The 23,936-nt window shown below is 44.4% G+C and overlaps 1 protein-coding gene across 1 annotated transcript in view; it reads left to right on the top strand.

Annotated features, from left to right (window-relative positions):
• The window catches only part of cux1a (cut-like homeobox 1a), a 252,591-nt gene that overhangs the window by 60,255 nt on the left and 168,400 nt on the right, over positions 1-23,936 (top strand). Inside the window, 1 exon segment of the mRNA XM_080780448.1 lies at positions 18,015-18,125. Within this exon segment, the coding sequence (XP_080636574.1) occupies positions 18,015-18,125 (111 nt within the window).

The raw sequence follows: 23,936 nt of genomic DNA, 5'->3' as shown, positions 1-23,936 counted from the left end.
CGCTGTCGGTGGAAACCTTGTATGTCCCCAAAAAAAACCTTAGTTTTAACCCATTTAGGACTCTTGTCTTCTAAATGTTGACAGTTTTCTATGTCGGTGATTTTCAAACTATTTCATGTCAAGGACCCCAAAAATGATATGTAATTGGCCGCCGACTCCCCATCTAAAAACAAAACAAAACACCAAAAAGGGTTCCCGTCCAGAATGGGTTTTTAAATACAAAATACATAAGAAGCTACTGTATATGTTCCAATGGATTCAATGAATGTCGTTATTATATGTACAGTCACAGAGCTCGTGTTTGTTTTGATTGGTTCAGTGTTATGAAACCCACAGTTTGTCGACAATTCTGCTCACGGCACGTCATTCAGCGCCTACAGTACGTCGTGAGCTTGTGCATCGGTTATTTTTTGCTACTTCTTGTCTTGGGTGACGCCGTAGTATGACAAAGTGTATTTATTATATATTTGTAATATGGATATATAAGGTATCTGACATGGACCCCCCTGTAAGCTTGTCGGCAATGTTCTAAAGTAACTAAGTACATTTACTGCACTGTAATTTTGAGGTATTTGTACCATTTCCAATACTTTTACTACATTTCAGGTCAAAACGTGTGTACTTTTACTCCACTACATTTATTTGAACACTTTAGTTGTTACTATAGTGACTTTGTAGATTTGTATTATTATAAAAAGAAAAAAACATACGGTAACCACTCCAGATTTGTAGGATTTTGGCCATTTCAATGTCACGCATTGTGAGCTTGTAGATCGGCTATTTTCAAAATATTTTGTATACATTTGAAAACATGAAATGGGACATTCTTCTACTTTTACTTTTTGTACTTTAAGTACATTTTGATGTTGATACTTTTGCACTTTTACTACAAGTACCTTTGTAATTCCGGAGTACCTTCTATTATTGCAGTATTGGTACTTTTATTTTTAAAGATTTGTTTTTGGCTTTTTGCCTTTATTGATAGCTATTAGTGAAGACAGACAGGGAGAGAGAGAGAGAAGGGGAGAGACATGCAGCAAAGGTCGTCATGAACGGGACTCGAACATGCGACGCGCTGTCAGGCCAAAGCCTATAATGTGGCATGCGCCTGGACCACTTGGCCAGCGGGAGCCCCAGTATTAGGACCCCTTTTGGTGTTAGCATTATGTTATGCTTTAGCTATTGAAAAATAGCAGAGTGGCGCGCTACGAGCTTGTAGGTCTGCTATTTTTGAAAAATCAAAGAACGACTGACATAGAAACATAGCTTTTTCAGAAAAGTGTCAGGATGTAGAAGACATTTATAGAATCTGATCTCAGGTCAGAATGGGTTAAAGTAATACGTGTGAGTGCTTTTTCCACCAGTGCTGGTCGTACCGTATGGCCAGACTGGCCTGCCTCCTCTATCTCTGCTCTTCAAGGCAGTCTGAGGGCCGGGGGGGGAATCCTTCTGTGAGCATGCAGCACAATCATGGTGTTTCTTTTGTTACATCATTGAATCGCTGTGTAACTCTGACTGAATCAGTCCCGGCCGACTGGCCAGAGGGATGACCTCATTATTATGTTTTTCTCCTGGGATTGTTTTCTTCGTGGCATTTCTGCGCTTAATAGACGACGTCGAGAGATCGGAGACGGACGCCGTGCACATACCGATTGCACCGATTGGCCACACAAAGTATGACACAAAGTATGTGGCCAATACCGTATGACAGAAAGCATGTGGCCTATACCGTAATAACCGTATGACAAAGTATGTGGCCTATACCGTATGACTGAAAGTATGTGGTCTATACCGTATGACACAAAGTATGTGGCCTATACTGTATGACACAAAGTATGTGGTCTATACCGTATGACACAAAGTATGTGGCCTATACCGTATGACACAAAGTATGTGGCCAATACCGTATGACACAAAGTATGTGGTCTATACCGTATGACACAAAGTATGTGGCCTATACCGTATGACACAAAGTATGTGGCCAATACCGTATGACACAAAGTATGTGGCCAATACCGTATGACACAAAGTATGTGGCCTATACCGTATGACACAAAGTATGTGGCCAATACCGTATGACACAAAGTATGTGGCCTATACCGTATGACACAAAGTATGTGGCCTATACCGTATGACAGAAAGTATGTGGCCTATACCGTATGGCAGAAAGTATGTGGCCTATACCGTATGACAGAAAGTATGTGGCCTATACCGTATGGCAGAACGTATGTGGCCTATACCGTATGACTGAAAGTATGTGGTCTATACCGTATGACACAAAGTATGTGGTCTATACCGTATGACACAAAGTATGTGGCCTATATCGTATGACACAAAGTATGTGGTCTATACCGTATGACACAAAGTATGTAGCCTATACCGTATGACAGAACGTATGTGGCCTATACCGTATGACACAAAGTATGTGGCCTATACCGTATGACACAAAGTATGTGGCCTATACCGTATGACACAAAGTATGTGGTCTATACCGTATGACACAAAGTATGTGGTCTATACCGTATGACACAAAGTATGTGGCCTATACCGTATGACACAAAGTATGTGGCCTATACCGTATGACACAAAGTATGTGGTCTATACCGTATGACACAAAGTATGTGGCCTATACCGTATGACACAAAGTATGTGGCCTATACCGTATGACACAAAGTATGTGGCCTATACCGTATGACACAAAGTATGTGGTCTATACCGTATGACACAAAGTATGTGGCCTATACCGTATGACAGAAAGTATGTGGTCTATACCGTATGACACAAAGTATGTGGTCTATACCGTATGACACAAAGTATGTGGTCTATACCGTATGACACAAAGTATGTGGTCTATACCGTATGACACAAAGTATGTGGCCTATACCGTATGACACAAAGTATGTGGCCTATACCGTATGACACAAAGTATGTGGTCTATACCGTATGACACAAAGTATGTGGTCTATACCGTATGACACAAAGTATGTGGTCTATACCGTATGACACAAAGTATGTGGTCTATACCGTATGACACAAAGTATGTGGCCTATACCGTATGACACAAAGTATGTGGCCTATACCGTATGACACAAAGTATGTGGCCTATACCGTATGACACAAAGTATGTGGTCTATACCGTATGACACAAAGTATGTGGTCTATACCGTATGACACAAAGTATGTGGCCTATACCGTATGACACAAAGTATGTGGTCTATACCGTATGACACAAAGTATGTGGCCAATACCGTATGACACAAAGTATGTGGTCTATACCGTATGACACAAAGTATGTGGTCTATACCGTATGACACAAAGTATGTGGCCTATACCGTATGACACAAAGTATGTGGCCAATACCGTATGACACAAAGTATGTGGTCTATACCGTATGACACAAAGTATGTGGTCTATACCGTATGACACAAAGTATGTGGCCTATACCGTATGACACAAAGTATGTGGCCTATACCGTATGACACAAAGTATGTGGTCTATACCGTATGACACAAAGTATGTGGCCTATACCGTATGACAAAGTATGTGGCCAATACCGTATGACAAAGTATGTGGCCAATACCGTATGACAAAGTATGTGGCCTATACCGTATGACAGAACTTATGTGGCCTATACCGTATGGCAGAACTTATGTGTGTCTCTCTCTGACAGAATCTGTGCAATGCACAGGCGACGCGATGGGTTTCGTACGGCCCGTTTCTGGAGGGCCTTCGGAACGTAATTCCATGTATTTGATGACATCGCGTGGACCGCAGCACGGATAAACCCGCTAACACCCAATTCACTTTGCAAGTAGCTTAATGCGGCCGCTAACAAGCGTGCAGCCTCATATCAGATGTCAAATCACCAAAGCAGGGGGGGGGGGGGGGGGGATGCCAGGGGAATAAACTGAACCTCCGCTGTAGACAAGAGTCCATATTTATTCCACATGGCGGAGAAATCTGACCCATTTCTGCATAACGGCTGCAATTCATCTAACAATATTCCTCACCAATCTAATAATGTGGAATGAAAGTCAGCCAATACGCATTAAGCGGCGAGTCCATTCAAAGCGTCTGTGTTTGATGGGAAGCTGTGAGCAAAGCAAAGCAGGATATCTTTTTTTTGCCAATCATAATAACATGCGTCATCCCCGATTGTCCCAATGCGGCTCGCACACAATACACGCTCTGTGATAATGTCATAAAATGTTATGTGGTCGGCCAGTGATCTTTAATAGCGGTCGCCCCCTACGTTGGTAGTGAGTTATTAACATGTAAAATGCCATGGCATAAAGAGCTGGTGCTTGTGCTCCCTTATAGCCGCTAGCCAGGCCCAGTGAATGAGCGTTCTCTCTTCGGTCAACAACACTCACATTGTTTCCTCCTCAAGTTACGCTACGCGCCGGGAATTAGCATACAAATGTATGATAATGGAAACTGCATGTCGCTTAATTGGATGGAGTGGTTGGAGCGTTTCTGCCCCGGAGGTACGACCGCTCTCTCTCTCTCTCTCCGGTAAGCAAGCAGAGCCGTTCAGAGGGAAGGAACTGTGCTGAGTAGCATCTGCTGGATTAGTCTATATTTACCCCAAATGTCTACAGTAGCCTATATAGATTTTATGTTTTTTATTTTTTTATTTTTACATTTAACAAACAATTCCTTGTTAACCACATAAGCCAGTAAGCCAGCCTTGTACACTTTGTCTGACACATTTTGGTGATGTTTGGTGTTGTATTCTTTAACCCATTTGACCTGAGATCAGATTCTAAAAATGTCTTCTACATCCTGACAGTTTTCTGAAAAAGCTGTTTATGTTTATGTCAGTCGTCGATTAAAAAAAAATAGCAGACGTAGCTAAAGCATAACATAATGCTAACACCAAAAGGGGTTCCCGCCCAAAATGGGTGTATACAGTAGAGGAAGTATAATTACACAATTAATGCTGAAAGGATAACACAAAAAGAAATCCCTTGTTTCCATCGTGGTCCTATCTATATGCATTCAATTCATAATCGGGACATTACAAGACGTCATATTTCAATTCCATTTCAATTCCAATTCAATTTCATTATTAATGTGTCAAATCACAAGAAGCAGTTTGTCCCGAGACCCTTCACATGTAGAGCAGAGACCCTGCAGACAGTCCCACCCTGAGCAAGCAATTTTGTGACAGTGGCAACCAAAAGAAATAGCCCCTTTTAAGTGTCTGGAAGAAACGTCACAGTGCATTTTAACAGCCTGGTCTATTTTCTGGATGTGCATTATTTTGTCTATATGGAACCTGGCAACTACAAGCGAAGAGGCGATAGTCGAAAAAGTGGGCGGAGGAATGTTTTATAGTGTTTTATGTGCACCTATAATAACATGCCCAAATTAGGACCATAGCGAGGGTTGGAAGTGGTCAGTCAGCCCTCAGCCGTCCTCTCTGTTATAATATGACCAGGACATGAAGTGGTCAGTCAGCCCTCAGCCGTCCTCTCTGTTATAATATGACCAGGACATGCAAGCTGCTGCTGTGAGTCCTGTTTGTCTCACTACTTCTTTTTTAATTTAAAAACCTCGTCGGCCTTGAGAGAGACCTCCTCCTCCTCCTCCTCTGCACATGGGGGCCCCGGCCGTGCCGATTGGCCGACCGCGCTGTCAGTCAGTCAGTCGGTCGGTCCCTCCTTGGCCAAGGCAAGGAGGGGGGGGGGGGGAAGGGGGAGGTCAAAGCCAAGGTGAACCTCCTCCAGGCTCAATGATGGCATTGTGTCTCCTCCACGCTGCGAGGTGAAGTCATCCTGAGGAAAATTCCATTAACATACTGTCACACGCACGCACACGCACACACACACACGCCTGCACGCACACGCACAGTCGCACACGCACACAAACACACAAACACTCACTTGCCAGATCATGCCCATGGTCAAAATAATAAAAAGAAAAGGAAGAAAAAAAAGAAAACGCCTCCACACACCACACTGTAGCTCCAAGAAGTGCATAAATATGCGAGAGTTATGTTGGGAGTCCATGAAAAAAGAGCCTCTTTTAAAGGGCCAGAGTGCCCAGCGTCCGCGAGGAGGACCACCACGGCTCGGTCGCTGGTTGGTTGGTCTTTGGTGGGAGGGGGTGGTGGGGGAGGGGAGGGAAGATGAGGGGGGGGTCTGGTACTACGTTAACCAGGCGTTGCTGGTGTGTGTGTGCGTGTGTGGGTGGGTGTCATGAGCGGACGCTTGCCTCCTGTCTGTATCCCAATTTCCCCAAACATTATTTATTCCACCCGTGTCACCTCCGCCTTTCTTCTAATCTCCTCTCTCTCTCTCTCCACCCACGTAACGACGCATGAGTCACGCGCCATTAAAACTGTCTGTCTGTCTGTCGACGACAGCGTGCCACGTGGTCTGACGGTGATTTCTTTTTAGATGGCGTTGTGCGTTACTTAAAACAACATCCGTTTGTGACCCTTGAGACAGCGTGCAGGAGGTCCGTTCGGTTCCGTTAGTACGCTCTCGGGAGTTAAACGAACACCGAGGTTTTTTTTTCCTGCATGTACCGAGCTTGCCCCCAAAATGCCAAGTTCTGCCCCCCCCCCTCTGTGAGCTTAATGCTCAACCTGAGAGTGAGAGAAAGAGAGAGAGGGAGAGAGAGCAAAGCGTGCACACTTCACTGCGACTGCCAGCATGCATTAGCATGTGCTCCGAAGTAAACTGTTTAGCTATTCCTGACCTGCGTACACAAACACACGGCGGTGTGTGCCGAACGACGCACGCACACGCACACAAACACGCATATATATATATACACACTCTCAGAACCTGCGTATTATAAATAGATTGCGCATGGGCCCTATCTATCTGGCTGGTGTGTAAACACTCGGGCCCTAGCTTTGTTTGAGGGAAGGGGGGGGGGGGGGGGTCAGCGGAAACTAAGGCAATTAGCGCCAGCGACGGACGGGGCGACATGAAGTGAAAGGCTTGTTTTCAGGCAGCGCTCGGCCGCTCGACGGGAAAAACAAAAGGTTTTGATAGCGAGGCGGTTCTGGTAGCTGGCTGGCAATGCAAACAGATTAACCCCACCTCTCGTGCGTGTGTGTGCGTGTGTGCGTGTGCGTGTGTGTGTGTGCGTGTGCGTGTGCACATGTGCGTGCATGCAACGCTTGAGTCCTATTTGTCTAAAGCTTCTTTGAAGTGGTGCTCACTTTTTCACCACTTCATCCCTCCCTCCTTCCCTCCCTCCTTCCCTCCCTCCCTCCTTCCCTCCTTCCTTCCTTCCCTCCCTCCTTCCCTCCCTCTCTCTTTAACTTCACGTTGCTCTACGTCTCCCACCCTATGCTCTCTGTGTGATGCTTATGATCTCCTTATGAAGACAATGTACACTTGCGTGCGTAACCCGAGAAATAGTAGTGAAAGCAGTGGTTCGCAAACATTTTCATTTTACACCATGACAGGGACCCCCCCCCCCCCCCCCAGCCATAATGGAACATTTCTGAACATTTGCCAAGATTTGTCTTTTTCTGTTTTGTTACTCATTTTGCTAGGGAGCCAACCGTGTGTGTGTGTGTGTGTGTGTGTGTGTGTGTGGAAAAGTACAGTAGCGAGTTGGCGTTTATTAGGCAATTATTTCAGAAATAGCACAGACTGTGGCAATTAAAGGACGGTATAGAGACTGTAATGACAGGACGGTCAGGTAGAAGCAATTAGAAGTGACCCTGGAGCAGCAGCTGCTAATGTCAGCCTAATCACTCTGCGTTGACTCCAGGAGACGACGTCACAGACTGGTCATGTTCCAGTACGCTCTGTACCTCGTTTGGGCAAAACGTCAACTAAATTCTGATGGTTTTCTGAAAAATGTTTCTGCAGTACTGTATGTCAGTGGTTCTCAAACTATTTCATGTCAAGGACGCCGAGAATTATATGGAATTGGTCGACGTCCCCTATATCAGAAAATATGTTGTTCCAGCTAGGGACCATCCAGAAGCAAAGATTATGAGTTAAAATGTTCGCTGTGAAATGAAGTATATTCAAAGATTTGTACACGTTTTCACGATTTTTCAATAGCTAAGGTGAGGCCAGGTCTTAATGAGTTAAGCATTAGACATGATAGCTAAAGTTGGTTGTGCAGTCATTCATTTTACTGTACTTTCTTCTGAAGTTGATAAATGTTGTGCTTTTTAACACCATTGACGTAGATCTACGGCAATTGATATTTTATAGTGCTTTTGATTGATCAAGTCGTAATGCTACTCACATTAGCTTTGGGTTGCTATAGCTGGTGTTTTCAATGACACTGGATCGCGCCATCTTGATCGCCGTGCACATACACACCCATTCTATCTGTTTCTTTCAATCGCCTGTATCTCCTATTCCATGTCCCAGATGTTCTGTTCAAAACAAGGTTTTTTTCCACGGCCCAGAGCCGACGCTGTGTGTTTTAGCAGCCCTGACGGTAAACAGGAAGTGATGATGGATCGTCACACACACTAACATAAGATCATGACATCCAGTCCGGGTTTTTGGCTCTTCAAAATAAGAGTTAAACGGGGGAAAATGCTGGCGTGAATTTTATCAAAGTTATCAATAAATGCTGGCGGACTAGGTGTAAAATACGCTCTAGGTTTGTGTGTTTCACTGCAATAGTTTTACAATGAGAGTAATAACTATTTTGTTTTTAGTACGAGCAATATAAAAACGTAGTATAGACAGGTTTCAGAGGCAGAGCAATATTCTTTTGAATTGAGGCTGAGGCAATGTGTGCAAATCAGCAGATAAAACAGCTCCGAAGTCCTTATCATACAGTATAAGTAATAATGCTCATCTACTGTATAGTTTACTTGTTAAATTGGGGCTTCTGGTTTTGCCCGGACCGTTGTGCTTTTGGGCTTTTCTGTGTGTGTGTGTGTGTGTGTGTGTGTGTGTGTACGTGGGTGTGTGCGTGTGCAACATGTGTGCGTGCGTGTGTGCGTTTTCCCACACTCCAGTCGACGTGTCACGTCTGTGCTGCACTGTGCCGAGATGTAAAACAAGAATTAATGAGTGCTCCGTTTTTAAACTCATCAACAGTGGAGCCGTGAAGCAAGTCTTTTGGAAACGCACACACTTTGTGCACCTGCCCGCCCGCCCGCCTTTTTTTGGGACAAAATTAGGTCAGCTGACACATCGAAAAAACTTTTTTAGTTTTGCCTGCCCCACTCGCTGCCCAATTAATTATGACAAAACGTCTGCGTGTGCGTGTAATCCAATTGGGGAAGAAGATGAATTTGAATGCATCTATGGTGTGACTTGTGATGCAAGCTCTGAATAAGTTATCTGTACACATTTTCCACCAGACAATGGCAGTCATAGAAAAAAGAAAAAAAAAAGTCCCCACCCAATTGTATGATTGGAGCAGTGAACCACCCTCACATCCTCCCCCCCCCCCCCCCTCACTGCACCAACCCCTCGGCTCTCTAAATTACATTTGTTCTTCCAACATTCTCTGGGACCTTGGTAGCAGTTCCTTAGAACCCACATTCCCTTATCTCATCCACATTAACCCCTTTTTGGCGGGAACCCCTTTTGGTGTTGCAGCATCATGTTATGCTTTAGCTATTGAAAAATAGCAGATCTACAAGCTCATAGCGCGCCACCGAGTGGCGCGCTACGAGCTTGTAGGTCTGCTATTATTGAAAGGGTTAGAACGACTGACATAGAAACATCGCTTTTTCAGAAAACTGTCAGGATGTAGAAGACATTTTTAGAATCTGATCTCAGGTCAAAATGGGTTAAAAAAATGTAAAGAATGGAATGTAAAGAAAGAAAGAAAGATAGATCGAGAATGAAAGAAAGAAAGAAAGGAAGGAAGGCCCATCTGATATTCCCTGCTTCCATGCTCGGAGCTGATAGCATCTGGCACAGCCCGGCTCTCCGGGGAGCGTGGTAATCTGTTCCATCAGCGTTTACTACTGAACAAATTAACTAAGACAAGCACCGCTGCCTGAGCCAGCAGAATTCGTCCATTAGCAAAATTATAAAGCCATTATGGAGCACAATTTGGTCCATTTATTCAAGAGGCGGCTGCACCGAGAGGCGCCAAGGACCCGCTGCAGAGGCAGACGGGGCCCGTGGAGAAGGCCCACCCGCCGGATTGGTTCACACATGATGGCAAAGCCCACTTTTACAGCTCTTTAATGGCGGCTATCGGCCCTCGGAATGAAGGTGGGGTCTCGAAAGAGTGTGACCGCCGCGGCACCCCTCCATTTACTGGTCCAATGCACGCCTCAAGAAGTCTGCCTGTTTTTAAACACTATTGGATCGCCACCAGAATACCTTTTGTTATTGCTAACACTCGCAGACGGCAGTTATCGCGTCTTTAAAATGCAGTTAATGCACAGCAGTTTCAAATAGCTTGCCCTCCCTTGTAAGCCCTGCGCAACAGGGTCCATGGAACGGAAATGGACGCTCTGCAAGCTCACAGCGAGTCGCACTGCGATGCGCTGTGAGCTCATATAGATTATTTTTGGCTACTATACTCAGGCCTCTCCTGAATCTACCAATCGGAAAGGATTCCCCCCTTCGCTTCTGGGTAGGTGGGGGAGTGGAGACGTGTGGAGTTGGGGTGAAAGAACAGTGAATTCCTGCTGTTCGGAAATAATAATTATGTCCCTCTATTTCCCCGGTTTGGACGCGATGCAATTGCGAGGTCCCAGGGCAGCAGTAACACCAGGGAGGGGGACTCCAGGGGCGCTGTTAATCAATTTGAAGTGATTAGCCCGATCGTTTGCATAATGGACTCCACGGCGCTATCTGTTAATCAGTCTCGAGAGCACCGTCGACCGGAGCATTTCACCAAGTAGGCGTTTTTTTTTCTTTCCTCGCCGCTCCTCCAGGATGCATTAACACAAGGAGCCAGGAAACGCAGCTGCTTCCAAGATCAAGTGCGCCATTCCAATAATGTGAGAGCCGGGGCCAATTAGTTTCAGCTTTGAACGCTCCGCGTGTTACGCTCCTCATTAACTCTCATGATTCCTGCGCATCTCTGGACAATCTCTCCTCCCCACCCCCAGTAGCGATATCAGTGACGCTCAGGACTCCTCATGCAGCAGCAATGCCCCCGGAGGCATTGCTCCTCCTCCGGCCCCTTCGGCCTCATTGCTGACAATAATTGAAGCTCCTCAAAAGTGTTGAGTTCTTTTCTATCTACGGCCCAAACGTTGGCATTATTATACTGTTCCAGGGCTTGGGATTCTGGAGCCGTTTCCCTGACACTGTGGCTAGAGCTGGACTGGTACTGTAGCCTATGTGGACTGCACGCACGTCTGCTATGAAATTACAATACAAAGTGGTTCTCACATGTTTGTTTTAATTTCAATGGTCACCATAACTCTGAGTGTGGACCCATTTGTACACTCAGAATTACAGACCTCAGAGTGGCCCTTTTTCCACCATAAGAACCGTGGTTCCAGAACTGGTTCTGTTCTAGATTATTGGAACCTTGGTGCACAAAGCCTCCAATTAATTAGTTGTTTTGCATGCATGGAGGTGTGGCATGCATGGAGGTGTGGCTTTGTAGTCCAGGAAGGAAGTGAGACCGCATTTTCATGGCGGCATGACTAAAATATCTAAGAAACCATATTACACACATAAAACCCCCGGCAGGAATGTGTTTCTTGTGTCCCAAGCATCATTAAAATAAGCTCTGGTTGCAAAAGGGGTGAAGTGGCTCCGTTAAAGGAACCGGAAACGTTTACAATCCTAAAGGATCCCAAACCCTAGTGTGGAGTTATGTTCTATTGTACAGTATTCACCAGCAGCAGACCCAAAGTTGGCAAAGCATTCCACTGGACTGTACCTGCCTGGGACTCTTCTCTCAGTGGCCCATTAAGCTGGCAGAGCTCAGCTGGCCCCCGTGCTGCACTATCTGGAGGCTCCGCTTACCTCCGTGTTCCTTCCTGGTGGAAAACCCTGGCTTCATGCTAGCTTCAGTAACCTCTCTGTCAACAGGACCTCCCACCTTTTAACATGCTGCAGCGCTATAGCGTGTCTCTCCAGCTGACCCCGGGTCAGCGTGGTTTAGACGGAGTAGAAAGGGAAGGCTAGCCTACTTTCATGCATGAAAACTGATCTTAGGAAGAAGAACTTTTGTCGGTGAAATCAACCACGAGAGACCGTAACTAACTACGGTCAAATCCTCCGTTTATCCCTTTTTGATAAATGGGCACTGTACAGTATACACCATATGTTGTACACGTGGATACATTTACAACACTGTGCAAATGTATCCAATGGACATTCGTACATTCCCAGAGTTTAATTATCTTTTATTTTATTAATTTTTTTGAACTGAAGAGACTTGTACTGCATTAGTAGACGGTGGCAAGACATATCCTAGTAGTACACTAGTAGTTGTAGTTCAACTACTAGTAGTGGTAATACTATTAATAGTAGCACTGTATTGTTACTGCATCTATCATCGTTGCTGTCCGGAACAAAACTCCTAACTCCATCTTTTCATAAATCAATGCTATTGAACCTGCCAGCCTTTTTTCATTTCCTGAAAAAACGAACATTTTCAAGTTGGGTGTTTTCTTCCAGACAGCAGGGATGTGTTATATTACTGATGAACTGAGCAGTTCAGTCACGCAAGCAAGCAAGCAACACTACTACTAGTAGTTAAACTAGTACTAATAGCTGTAGTTGTAGTGGTGGTATGTACAGTATCTACCAGTAGTTAAACTAGTACTAATAGTTGTAGTTGTAGTGGTGCTATGTATCTACTAGTAGTTAAACTACAGTAGTACTAATAGCTGTAGTTGTAGTGGTGGTATGTATCTACTAGTAGTTAAAAAAGTACTAATAGCTGTAGTTGTAGTGGTGGTATGTATCTACTAGTAGTTAAACTAGTACTAATAGCTGTAGTTGTAGTGGTGGTATGTATCTACTAGTAGTTAAACTAGTACTAATAGCTGTAGTTGTAGTGGTGGTATGTATCTACTAGTAGTTAAACTAGTACTAATAGCTGTAGTTGTAGTGGTGGTATGTATCTACTAGTAGTTAAACTAGTACTAATAGCTGTAGTTGTAGTGGTGCTATGTATCTACTAGTAGTTAAACTACAGTAGTATTATAGCTGTAGTTGTAGTGGTGGTATGTATCTACTAGTAGTTAAACTAGTACTAATAGCTGTAGTTGTAGTGGTGGTATGTATCTACTAGTAGTTAAACTACAGTAGTATTAATAGCTGTAGTTGTAGTGGTGGTATGTATCTACTAGTAGTTAAACTACAGTAGTATTAATAGCTGTAGTTGTAGTGGTGCTATATATCTACTAGTAGTTAAACTAGTACTAATAGCTGTAGTTGTAGTGGTGCTATGTATCTACTAGTAGTTAAACTACAGTAGTACTAATAGCTGTAGTTGTAGTGGTGGTATGTATCTACTAGTAGTTAAACTACAGTAGTATTAATAGCTGTAGTTGTAGTGGTGGTATGTATCTACTAGTAGTTAAACTACAGTAGTATTAATAGCTGTAGTTGTAGTGGTGGTGGTATATCGTGGTGAAGTTGTGTTGCAGACTGCCTTACTCAGCTCCAGCCTAATTAACTTGATTTGTTCCCCTGCATCTGGCTCCCAGATGTCAGACACAGACACACACGCACACGCACACGCACACACACACACACACACGCACACACACACACACACACACAATTTATTTCTCTCTCTCAAATGAACAGATTCATTAAACACCCTGGCGATCATATAAACATCGTGTCGAATGGCATTTACATTCACATCAACGTTGTGCCTCCATGTCAGTCAGCACTCCCACCGCTGGCGTCAGTCAGACATGTTGTTGGAGTGAAGTGGTCAAGCCACGCTGTCCTGTGTGATGCATTTATTCCGCTGCTGTCGGGCAAAAACATCTCATCTCCATATCCTATTTCCATATACTGTATCTGCTGTCGGGAAGAAACAAAATATTCATTTTTCAGGAAATGAAAGAAATATCTTTTTCTGGAAATGAAGAAAACCGTATCTTTTTTTGAAAATAAACCTCATCAAAGTCGGTGTTGTGACTTTATATAGTGTCAATTACTTGCACGAGAGGGGGAGAGGTGGTGGAGTTAGCTGCTTTAGCAGACAGTTTGAGGGTCCAATGGAGTTAAGAGGTTGCACAAAAGCATCAAAATAGCAGTTATACAAACTTGAATCCTCATTATTTTGTCCCAGCAGTTTTGGACAGATACAAGGTTTCCTCCCGACAGAGGCGGTGTGTGGCAGCGTTGTTGTCGTGCAGGCCAGGCAGGTCCATATAATAGAAAAAAGCCGGTCATCGGCAAAGTAGGTCACCGTGAAAATAAATAGGGCGCTTAGGGTCGATTCATACTCCTATTTTAGAGCCGAATAAAAGTCGGTTCGGCGCTGTAGAGCCTACAATTTGACGTCATTTGAGGTTCGGGGGGGCGGGTACCGTCCTAAAGTCGGCTCTTCGGTGCTACTGAAAATTTCTGACGAGCCGAAATAATTTCGGCACTACAGCGCCAAAACAGGAGTATGAATCGGCCCTTAATAAGGACCCACCTATACCGTTTTAATGTCTATGACGGCAACATGCATAATATCAGCTCTCATCTTGTGGTGTTATGAAATGAACACAACTCTAGTCAACTCCGTCAGTCTTATCTCTCCATATCTTAACTGTTTGTGCTTTTTCCCAAGCGTCACATGAAAGCATCAACAGTAGCAAAAACGTAGCTCCAATCGTGGCACCTTTTCAGCCTTTCGATCTGCTACTATAGCTGTTTTTGAATTTGAATTGTAGATCAGCTATTTCCGCTATTATATTCAGTTTTTTTATTAAAGTATAACATTAATTTATAATAATAATGTTCCAATGTTTCCATGCCAAAAACACAATTCAATCGTCAATCGCAAATTATTTGTGTGTGACAAATAATCGTCAACTTAAATTTGTAACCGTGACTGACAGCCCTACCCAATGCATAGCCCAGATGGAAAATGCGCTGCGACGTGTTGTGAGCTTGTAGATCGGCTATTTTCGGTCATTAGTTTTTTTTAAGATGAAAGAGTATTTGAACTACCGTAAGTGATCAAACTAGCAATATAATTGGATACAAGTTTAGAAGCATGCATCTTCTAGAAACATGAATGGTCTCAGAATGGTCGTAAAAAGCAAAGAGGTTAATGCCTCGCATCTGTGAATTCTTCAGCTGGCCGGCTGTTGTGTGGAACAGCAGCATTTGAATGATCGTACTATAAAACATCATCACCATTACATTTTCAGTCTTGAGATTTGATTTAGCTTCATTCCATGCATACAGCTCACCCCTCTTCATAGATATGCATGGTGTTTTACTGATTGATGTTGTGATCACTCTATACAGTACATCCTGTACACAGTCTGATCATTCACTGAACAACAGCTTTAGTTGAGGAGCTTAACCCATGTAGACCTGAGGCCAGATTCTACAGAATGTCTTCCAAATCCTGACAGTTTTCTCATCATTGGGGCATTTTCATGTCAAGGACCCACAGAATGATCTGTATTTGACCACGGAACCCCATCTGAAAATGTGTTGCTCCCCCCAGAAGCAAATATTTGAGTTACAAACGTTTGCTGTGAAAGAATATATATATATATATATATATATATAAGATTTGCGCCACATTTTCACGATTTTTGTAAAGAAAAAGAAGATTTGCTATTTTTCAACAGCTCAAGTTTAAAATAATGGTTAAAGTGTTTAAAAGCTATATAAGGTGACACGGATGCGTCCTCAGGTCTAAATGGGTTAAATAAATAGAAAAAACTGGATGTACAGGTTAGTTAAGATGTCTGAATCAAAGTCGTCGTCGACAATGTGTTGCCTGTTCGGCGGAGGAATGTGTACAATCGATCTAAACGTTTTCTAGCATGTCTCCGTTCTGCAGACAAACCGGCGCTCATTGGACATTCCCAGACGTCTGGATGGATCTGAATGGTTTGGTGTGGTTATTTGATGTTGCAGATTAAACGGATGCAACTGCACTCTGTCTCGGTTGCAGTTTCGCAGCCTCCCATTTCCCATACCTACTTTTTTTTTTTATTGATTGAATACTTTATTTATAAAAAAATGTACGGTACGTGATACAGTCAACACCAACAAGTCATGGAGACTTGTTTGCATTGTGGTCCTACTGTATATATTATTCACTTCATCGACATATCATCAATATTACACAATGCACGTCATCAACAAATTCAAAACATGTCTTTTTTTTTAAAGGAAAACCAGCAGCAGTGAATGACACCTCCTTTCTATGGGAATGTATCTCCCCTTGCCTTGTGGTCTGCTGATAGTAGATTCTTCAATCCAGTTTTTTAAGAATAGTTATCTAGTCTATTAAAGTATTGTGTCAGGTCCAGCATTCTAGTACAATGAGAACTCTCCCCGTGTTCTACATTTGGATGGTATCATGTTTCCACTCCTCCTTAGTGCTGTGACTGTCACTCACTTTGGGGAAGTAGTTAGACAGGTATGAGGGTATTGAGGGCACTGTCCTTCTTTGACTCTCTTAAATAGCAATCCCATTTGTACTGTACTGTAACTGTACTTAACCCTAGCTGCCTACTAGCCCTACTCTACCTTTTCTGTAGCCTCGGAGGCCACAGGCATACCTTTTCTGTGATGTATGGCAACTGCATGTACAGTATAAGCTGGCATGAATGTTTCTATTGTGCTGCGGCATTAGGCACACATCTGTAGGGTGTGTCTGATGCAGGGCTTCATGCATGTCAGCGTAACCACTTCAGCCCTATTGTGTACTTTTCCGTCCGATAGGTAGCGCGGAAATGCGTTGTGATCTTGTAGATCGGCTATTTTCAACTATTTTAGCTTGAGTTTGATTTCCACGCAGAATCCTTTGATGGTTGGTAAATCCACAAAGCCGTGGTTTCAGAGTGGCGCCGATGCCCATGTGTGTCAGAGTGGGTGGGGTGGGCGGTCGTAGGGGGGTTGGGTATGCGACTATGCGTATGGGTATGCGGAGTGGAAAGAAACCTCATATGTCCAAAGCTGTTACTTCTCAGGATTCAAATTCCAAAGCAATGAACGGTAGCACACCATGTGTGACGCTGTACCAGTATGTTCAAGTAGGGCACTCATTTACGAATATGGAGATAAGGGGTTTCTGCCCGCGACCGTAACAAAATTATGTAAATCCACCGGTCATTAAAAATAATGAAGTCGACATCAACATGACAGGATCCCTGCGCTGCACGCAGCCATACTGATACTGTACCTCAACCAGTGGTCCGGGGACCACCGGGGGGTCCTTGAGGTGGTCCCCGGCTATAGTTGGCAACCAAATGGACCCGTATTGATCTTTAACTCTTCAGAGCGTAACATTTTAATAATAATAATAATTATTATGCTAATTTTACACTCCCAAGAGGTACATTATTGTTAAACATCTGCATTACTAACACAATTCGAGAATGTAGAAGAATTGTTATTTTGATCAACATTTGCCAAAAGCATGGAATGGTAGACAAAATCTTAAAAAAAACAAAAACATTCTTTAGTTTTTGGGTCTGAGAGGCAAAATCACATCGGATGGTGGTCGACTCTGTGGCTCAAATGCCGAATAAATAATAGTCCGTGACATGAAAAGGGTTGAAGACCACTGCAGTACCTTATTGGTGCTGCCGATGCGGCTGGTTTCTGCCCTGCTACGGTGGCCCATACATGTAATCACCCACCCCCACCCGCACACCAGTTCGAACCCGGGCTCCCCCAGAGTTAGTGTTGAAGTGTCCTTGAGCAAGACACTGAACCCCTAATTGCTGCTGATGTGCAGGTTGGTACCTTGCATGGTTTCCTCCGGCATCGGTGTATGAATGTGTGTGTGAATGGGTGAATGTAATGCACAATCTATGTAAAGCACATTGGATAAAGGCGCTATATAAATGCACCATTTACCATTTAACAATCCTCATCATTATCGTTTCCCTAATCCGCCTCTTCTTCTCCTCCTCCTCTCCTCTCTACGTGCAGAAGGAACTAGACTCCACCGCCACATCCTTGGCCAACAGACAAGATGAGAGCGAACAGGCCAGGAAAGACCTCGTCGATCAAAGCCGCGAGTTCAAGAAAAACACACCAGAGGTGAGTGACGTCATCTTCTCGCGCTGCTGCTGCTGCTGCTACTGTGACGACGTAGTACAGCTGTGAGCCGTACTACAGTATTTTTTATGACTACTGTACTACTATGACTGATGTTGTATAGTACTGCCTGTGACTACAGTTACTATTGACAGCTGCTGTGGGTGTCTTCTGTGAGGAACGGTGGTTTCAGGTGTGGCGCCTGCACTTTCTTCCTGTCCATTGCGCTGCAGGGCTATTCCACTGGCGCCCCGCACGGGGAGACGGCGAGTGATACGGCGCAAAGGCCGCCGGGCTTGGGAATCAAACCCGCGTTTCTCTGCCATGTCAGGCTGCACCAGAGCCTTAACCGCTATAGTCCTCCAATGCCAATCCAAATAGTTATAGCAACCGTTGCCTAAGCTGGGACAGCTTCCGTCACCTCAGAGCGGTCAGTGTGTTTTTGCATGTCTGTGTTGTTGAACACAACGTCGGGAAGTTACACGACTCACCCGCCCAGCTGATGCCAATAATGCCAATCACCGTATAGTCTTACCGTGCATTACATGAAAATTGCTGTCAGACGGTCGTTAAAGTTGATTGAGTTGGATACTGTTTCTCCTCGTATTTCTAGTTTATTTGAATGTCATATACATTTTGTCCTGTGCCAAGCCTATAATACTGCAGGCCTGGTAGACTCGATTTAGAAGATTTGAAGCTCTTGCTACTGAAATGATTGAACACTGAGTGAAGAGGGGGTGGGGCTTAGCGGAGGGTCAATTAGATTAGAATTAGCCTTAGAGAACCTTTAAGGTGACCACAGGACATCCCAATATGCCGTGTCCTCCGACAGCTGTGATGAGGGGAATAAGGGCAGTGCCGTCGCATTTGACTACACCAGGTTTTTGAACCCCTCTTCACATCCGGACATTTGAAAACGGGCACCGACCCCCGTTTCGTTGTGGAACACACAATTCATCGTGGAAACTATAGCGAATCGCAGCCGCTGCTGACCTTGATGTCTATGCCAGCAGCTGTTGTCGCAGTTGATTCCTTGCATTTTATAATGCTATTCTGCTACTGGCTTCAAGCTGTTTGTTGAATGTACGAGCATTGTGTGGCTGTTTGTTGTTTCATCGACATTGTTGTTGAACGCCTGTCAGGTGTGATTATTACTGACGAGGTGCTGAAAACGTTGTGTAGTACACCACGCACGCACACACACACACACACACACACACACACACACACACACACACACACACACACACACACACACACACATACACAAAAAAAGCATGTATACATTTGTTATTTTTGAATAGCCAACGCAAAAATCTAAAATGACATCCTCCCTGGAGTGTGTGCGTGTACTTTGTGTGTGTCCTTGTGCGTGCAAATGTCCGCAGTACATTTTGACATTGCGAGAAGACAATATCCCTGGTTCTCAAGAGATAAATGGTGTTTTCATGGTTAAAATAGATAATGTTTTTAAGTTAGGCTCGCAATTAAGAAAATATTCAGGTTGGGGTTTTTAGGGTTCACATTTGGCACTGAGAGGTTATGTTTAGGGTGTAGAGGTCTGGAGTTGTGCCAATCTATACTTCAGTTCCACGCTGCAATCCACCCAGAATAGATCTGCGTGTGTGTGTGTGTGTGTGTGTGTGTGTGTGTGTGTGTGTGTGTGTGTGTGTGTGTGTGTGTGTGTGTGTGTGTGTGTGTGTGTGTGTGTGTGTGTGTGTGTGTGTGTGTGTGTGTGTGTGTGTGTGTGTGTGTGTGTGTAGCTCCTCATTTGTATAGGGTCTCTGTCTGTCGGGTGGAAAAACATAAACCATGAGGTTTAAAACCTCTAAAAATATATATATTTTCAGGAAAGCCTCCAGAGTTGCAGATCTACAAGCTCCAAACGGGTCGGGGTTGCGCCGCGCTTTGAGCTTGTAGATCTGCTACTTTTCGATGCTTTCGTGTGATGATCAAGTAAGGCGTTAATTTACGACAAAAACAAATCCCCCACGATAGTGTAAAGTATGTGGAGTTAGGAGGTTTCTGTCCCGACAGTGTGTAGCCTTGATGTCACTGCCTCAGTGGACTCCAGTGGGGCTGGCAGGTTGTTACATGCCCACGACTCCCCAGCATGTGACTTCTCTCTGCCGCACATCAGTGTGCCATACAAACTAGTCCCCAATTACTACCACACACGCACGCACGCACACAAACACACACGCACACACAGACGCACGCACGCATGCACATACGCGCACACACACACACACAGGGAGAGCTATGCTATTCAGTTTGGTGCACACAGACCTAAGAGAGTGCAATTAAATATCGGTTCAATTCGACCTTTTTTTTTGCACAGGGAGAAAGAACACTGCAGCACACACACACACACACACAGAGACTGGGAACTCCTGAGTCTCCTTTTAGGGAATATTCTTATCGCTCGACTGGTCCGGGTTCAGGCTGTGGCCAGTTCCAGCTAGCTGTAGCCCCGCGCTGCTCCTCAACCGCTGAGGTCACATCCTGAGTGGGAGGGAGCCGTGTGTGTGTGTGTGTGTGTGTGTGTGTGTGTGTGTGTGTGTGTGTGTGTGTGTGTGTGTGTGTGTGTGTGTGTGTGTGTGTGTGTGTGTGTGTGTGTGTGTGTGTGTGTGTGTGTGTGTGTGTGTGTGTGTGTGTGTGTGTGTGTGTGTGTGTGTGTGTGTGTGTGTGTGTGTGTGTGTGTGTGTGTGTGGGGGCGGGGGGGTATCCATGCGTAGGAGGGAGCTTTTAAAAGGGTGAAAGCATTCTCTATTTACACCACAGAACTGCAGCTTCCTACGAGCTGTGTTTTGAGCATAGAAGGTGCGTGACATCATCATCATCATACCCTGAAGTCACGCCTACTGAGTGTCATAAACCTACTCGTTCTGGCCTTGACAGCCCGTACATCCAAACAGAAGAATATGATTGCATTAAACTACGTTTAACTCATACTTTGCCACTCGGTTTGCCACTCACTTTCTGCATGCAGATACCCCTAACGGCAGTGACGGGCACGGACAGAAAAGGCACGCTGTAATGAATTCTCATTGAAGATGATATCCAGACAGTGTATTACACACTTTAAACACCCTCTCAGAGTTAACGAATGCATGAATGAACACTGGGGGGGATTTGACTGCACGGTCGGGGGTCAAGGCCGTGCTCAGACGGGTGATGTCACGCTAGTATGAAGCTCATTACCTCAGGTCTGACCGAGGGGTCGTAGCATGTCCCGTTGTGAGACATCAGAGGTCATCCAGTGCTGCGCTTCTGAAACGTTGTCACGTCAAGGAACCCCGCCCCCCAAAAAAAAATTGTAGGCATTAGGTTCCGTTCCCCGCCCCGTCTGTAACGATTGTGTGAAAGACGTCCCCCAGAAGAGAAGATTCCTGTTAAAAAACGTCAAACAAATGTTTGTTCCAGTTATGTTAACTAATAACATAACAGCTGGGTAACTCATTTAGCTGGGGACCCCAGCTAAATTACAATTATTATATTATTATAATTAAAGTACAGTGTCCGTGGCAAAGAGTCCAACTAGTACTAGTGGTTAGTGGTTACTAACTGCAAGCTTATTTGATTTTATGTGTAATGCTAGCACACGTCACACACACACACACACACACACACACACACACACACACACACACACATGCACAGGCTAACGTCACGAGAGAGAACAGGACTGCTTCAGGGTAGCTGCTGGACGCTGAGCTGCAGTAGCTTCCTCGTGAACGACCAAGAAGAAGAAGACGAAGAAGAAGAAGCGAGTCAAATTAAGTTCCCCCCATGCAGTGGCTCCTGTGAATGGCAGGAATGCGTGACTCTCTCCAGCTGTGTGCCAAAGTGGCGGTGGCGTCCATTGTGTCTGCCTGCCTGCCCCCCCCACCCCACCCCAACCCCACCCCACACCTCCCCCTTCACATGACCTCTCTTTTTTGTGCGTAGCCCACCGTCATACGTCTATACACTCCCGCTGAAAGGAGAGAGAGAGAGAGAGAGAGAGAGAGAGAGGGAGGGTGACCTGTTAGGAATGTGAAGTGTGTGAGAGGAGTAAGTACATGAGAGAGAGAGAGAGAGAGAGAGAGAGAGAGAGAGAGAGAGAGGATAGAATGAGATGGATGGTGTTAAGAGCTGCCGCGGAAGAGCGCAAACTCACTCCATTAATAGACGCTTTTAACGAGGTACTTGTACAGCAGCTGGGTGAAGGGGTGCAGCCATTATTACACATTCCCATCAGCATGCGTACGACGAGTGCTTTATTTTTTATTTCTCCAGTGTTTTACGTAACGCCGCTTGTTTTATTTATTTTACATTTCTGCTTAACCCGCTCGCTCAGTCTAAAGCCCCCGTTCGGAAATGGTCCTCAAATATCACATTGCACACAAGCTGGAGATGTGACGCAGGACTGTGAGCTGGACATGCCCAACATCGGGACGCCAGGTTCAGGTGTATAAGTAATGAATGACATGCCCAACATAGGGACGCCAGGTTCAGGTGTATAAGTAATGGATGACATGCCCAACGTAGGGACGCCAGGTTCAGGTGTATAAGTAATCCCGCTCATTGAAGCAGCATAGCATCTCTGTGCAGTAGAAACCTCCTATCTGCAAAACTGCAAAATGAGCTTCCGAGCTTGTAGATCTGCTACTTGTGATGCTTGTGTGTGACGCTGTAGCAGTGTAGTATGTTGTTGTTCAAGTACCCCATTATTAAAAAAAAAAAAAACACACACAAAGTATATGGCGTTTTGACGATTACCGAAAAAGGTATTGGAATGATATGACTTGCAAACATAACTCTGCCAACCAACAGCGGAATGCTACTCGCATGGATTCAAGTTCCAAGTCTCCACGACTGATTTCAGTTTTTGGATTACATACTGTAGAAGCCTGCATATATAATATCTTCTATGGAAGCATGTTGCACAGCATTAGTGCTGTCGCCTCAAAACTAGAAGGTCCTGGGTTCGATTAGGTTGGCGGAGGGTGGGTGTGTAGAGCCCAGGATCACATTAGATAATTGACACAGGGGTGAAAAATTGGTTACAAAATTATAAAAAAAAAAAAAAAAAGCTATAAGGTTCAAGTCTAACAGGAATAATATTACTAAAACATAATTTGACATAGTGTGTAGTTTATGAAACTGTGCTGTTGTGGGTAGGGCTCCTTTCACACTATAGGACTCGGCCATACAATTTTGCTTTAATCCATGTGTACTCGACATACTTTCAGTATGCCTCAAAAATAGTCGGCCTTTAAGGCATGCAGGCGAGGAGAGAGCAAGGCTAAATGTGTGTGGAGTGGAGGGGGACATCAGCGGGCTTTTACTGATGTCAAGGACGAGTGTTTAAGCCTGCCATCAACCCGAGGCATTCAGCGTTGGTGTTGATGTGTCCATACTGTATATACTGTATATATATATATATATATATATATGGAAATGAAACCTGAGGAATATGATATATACTTGGAGCTCTGTGTTTAGACACCGATGATTGACCCTTTCCACATATGGTGGTCAGATATCGTCTCGACGATACAATGTCTCCACGATATGCCTTTTCAGAGATATCGTATATATATTGTGATTCAGTGAATGCACATTCTATGATTTCTTTATACTTCTGTAGAACGACGGTTTCGCTCGCTGAAAATAAGAATTATTTTGGTCTAAATGGCCTGTTATTGCTTTTTCTTTTAGTTTTTGTTACCTTCTACTGTTAAAATAACCATGAAAACCAACATGACAAAGAATCGTGATATTATTGTGGATCGTAGATATTATTGTGGATTTTTCCATTTCGCCCAC

The sequence above is a fragment of the Protomyctophum bolini genome (assembly GCF_963924005.1).
Source record: "Protomyctophum bolini genome assembly, chromosome: 13".
Classification (NCBI taxonomy): domain Eukaryota; kingdom Metazoa; phylum Chordata; class Actinopteri; order Myctophiformes; family Myctophidae; genus Protomyctophum; species Protomyctophum bolini.
This window is presented reverse-complemented; position numbering and strand designations above follow the sequence as displayed.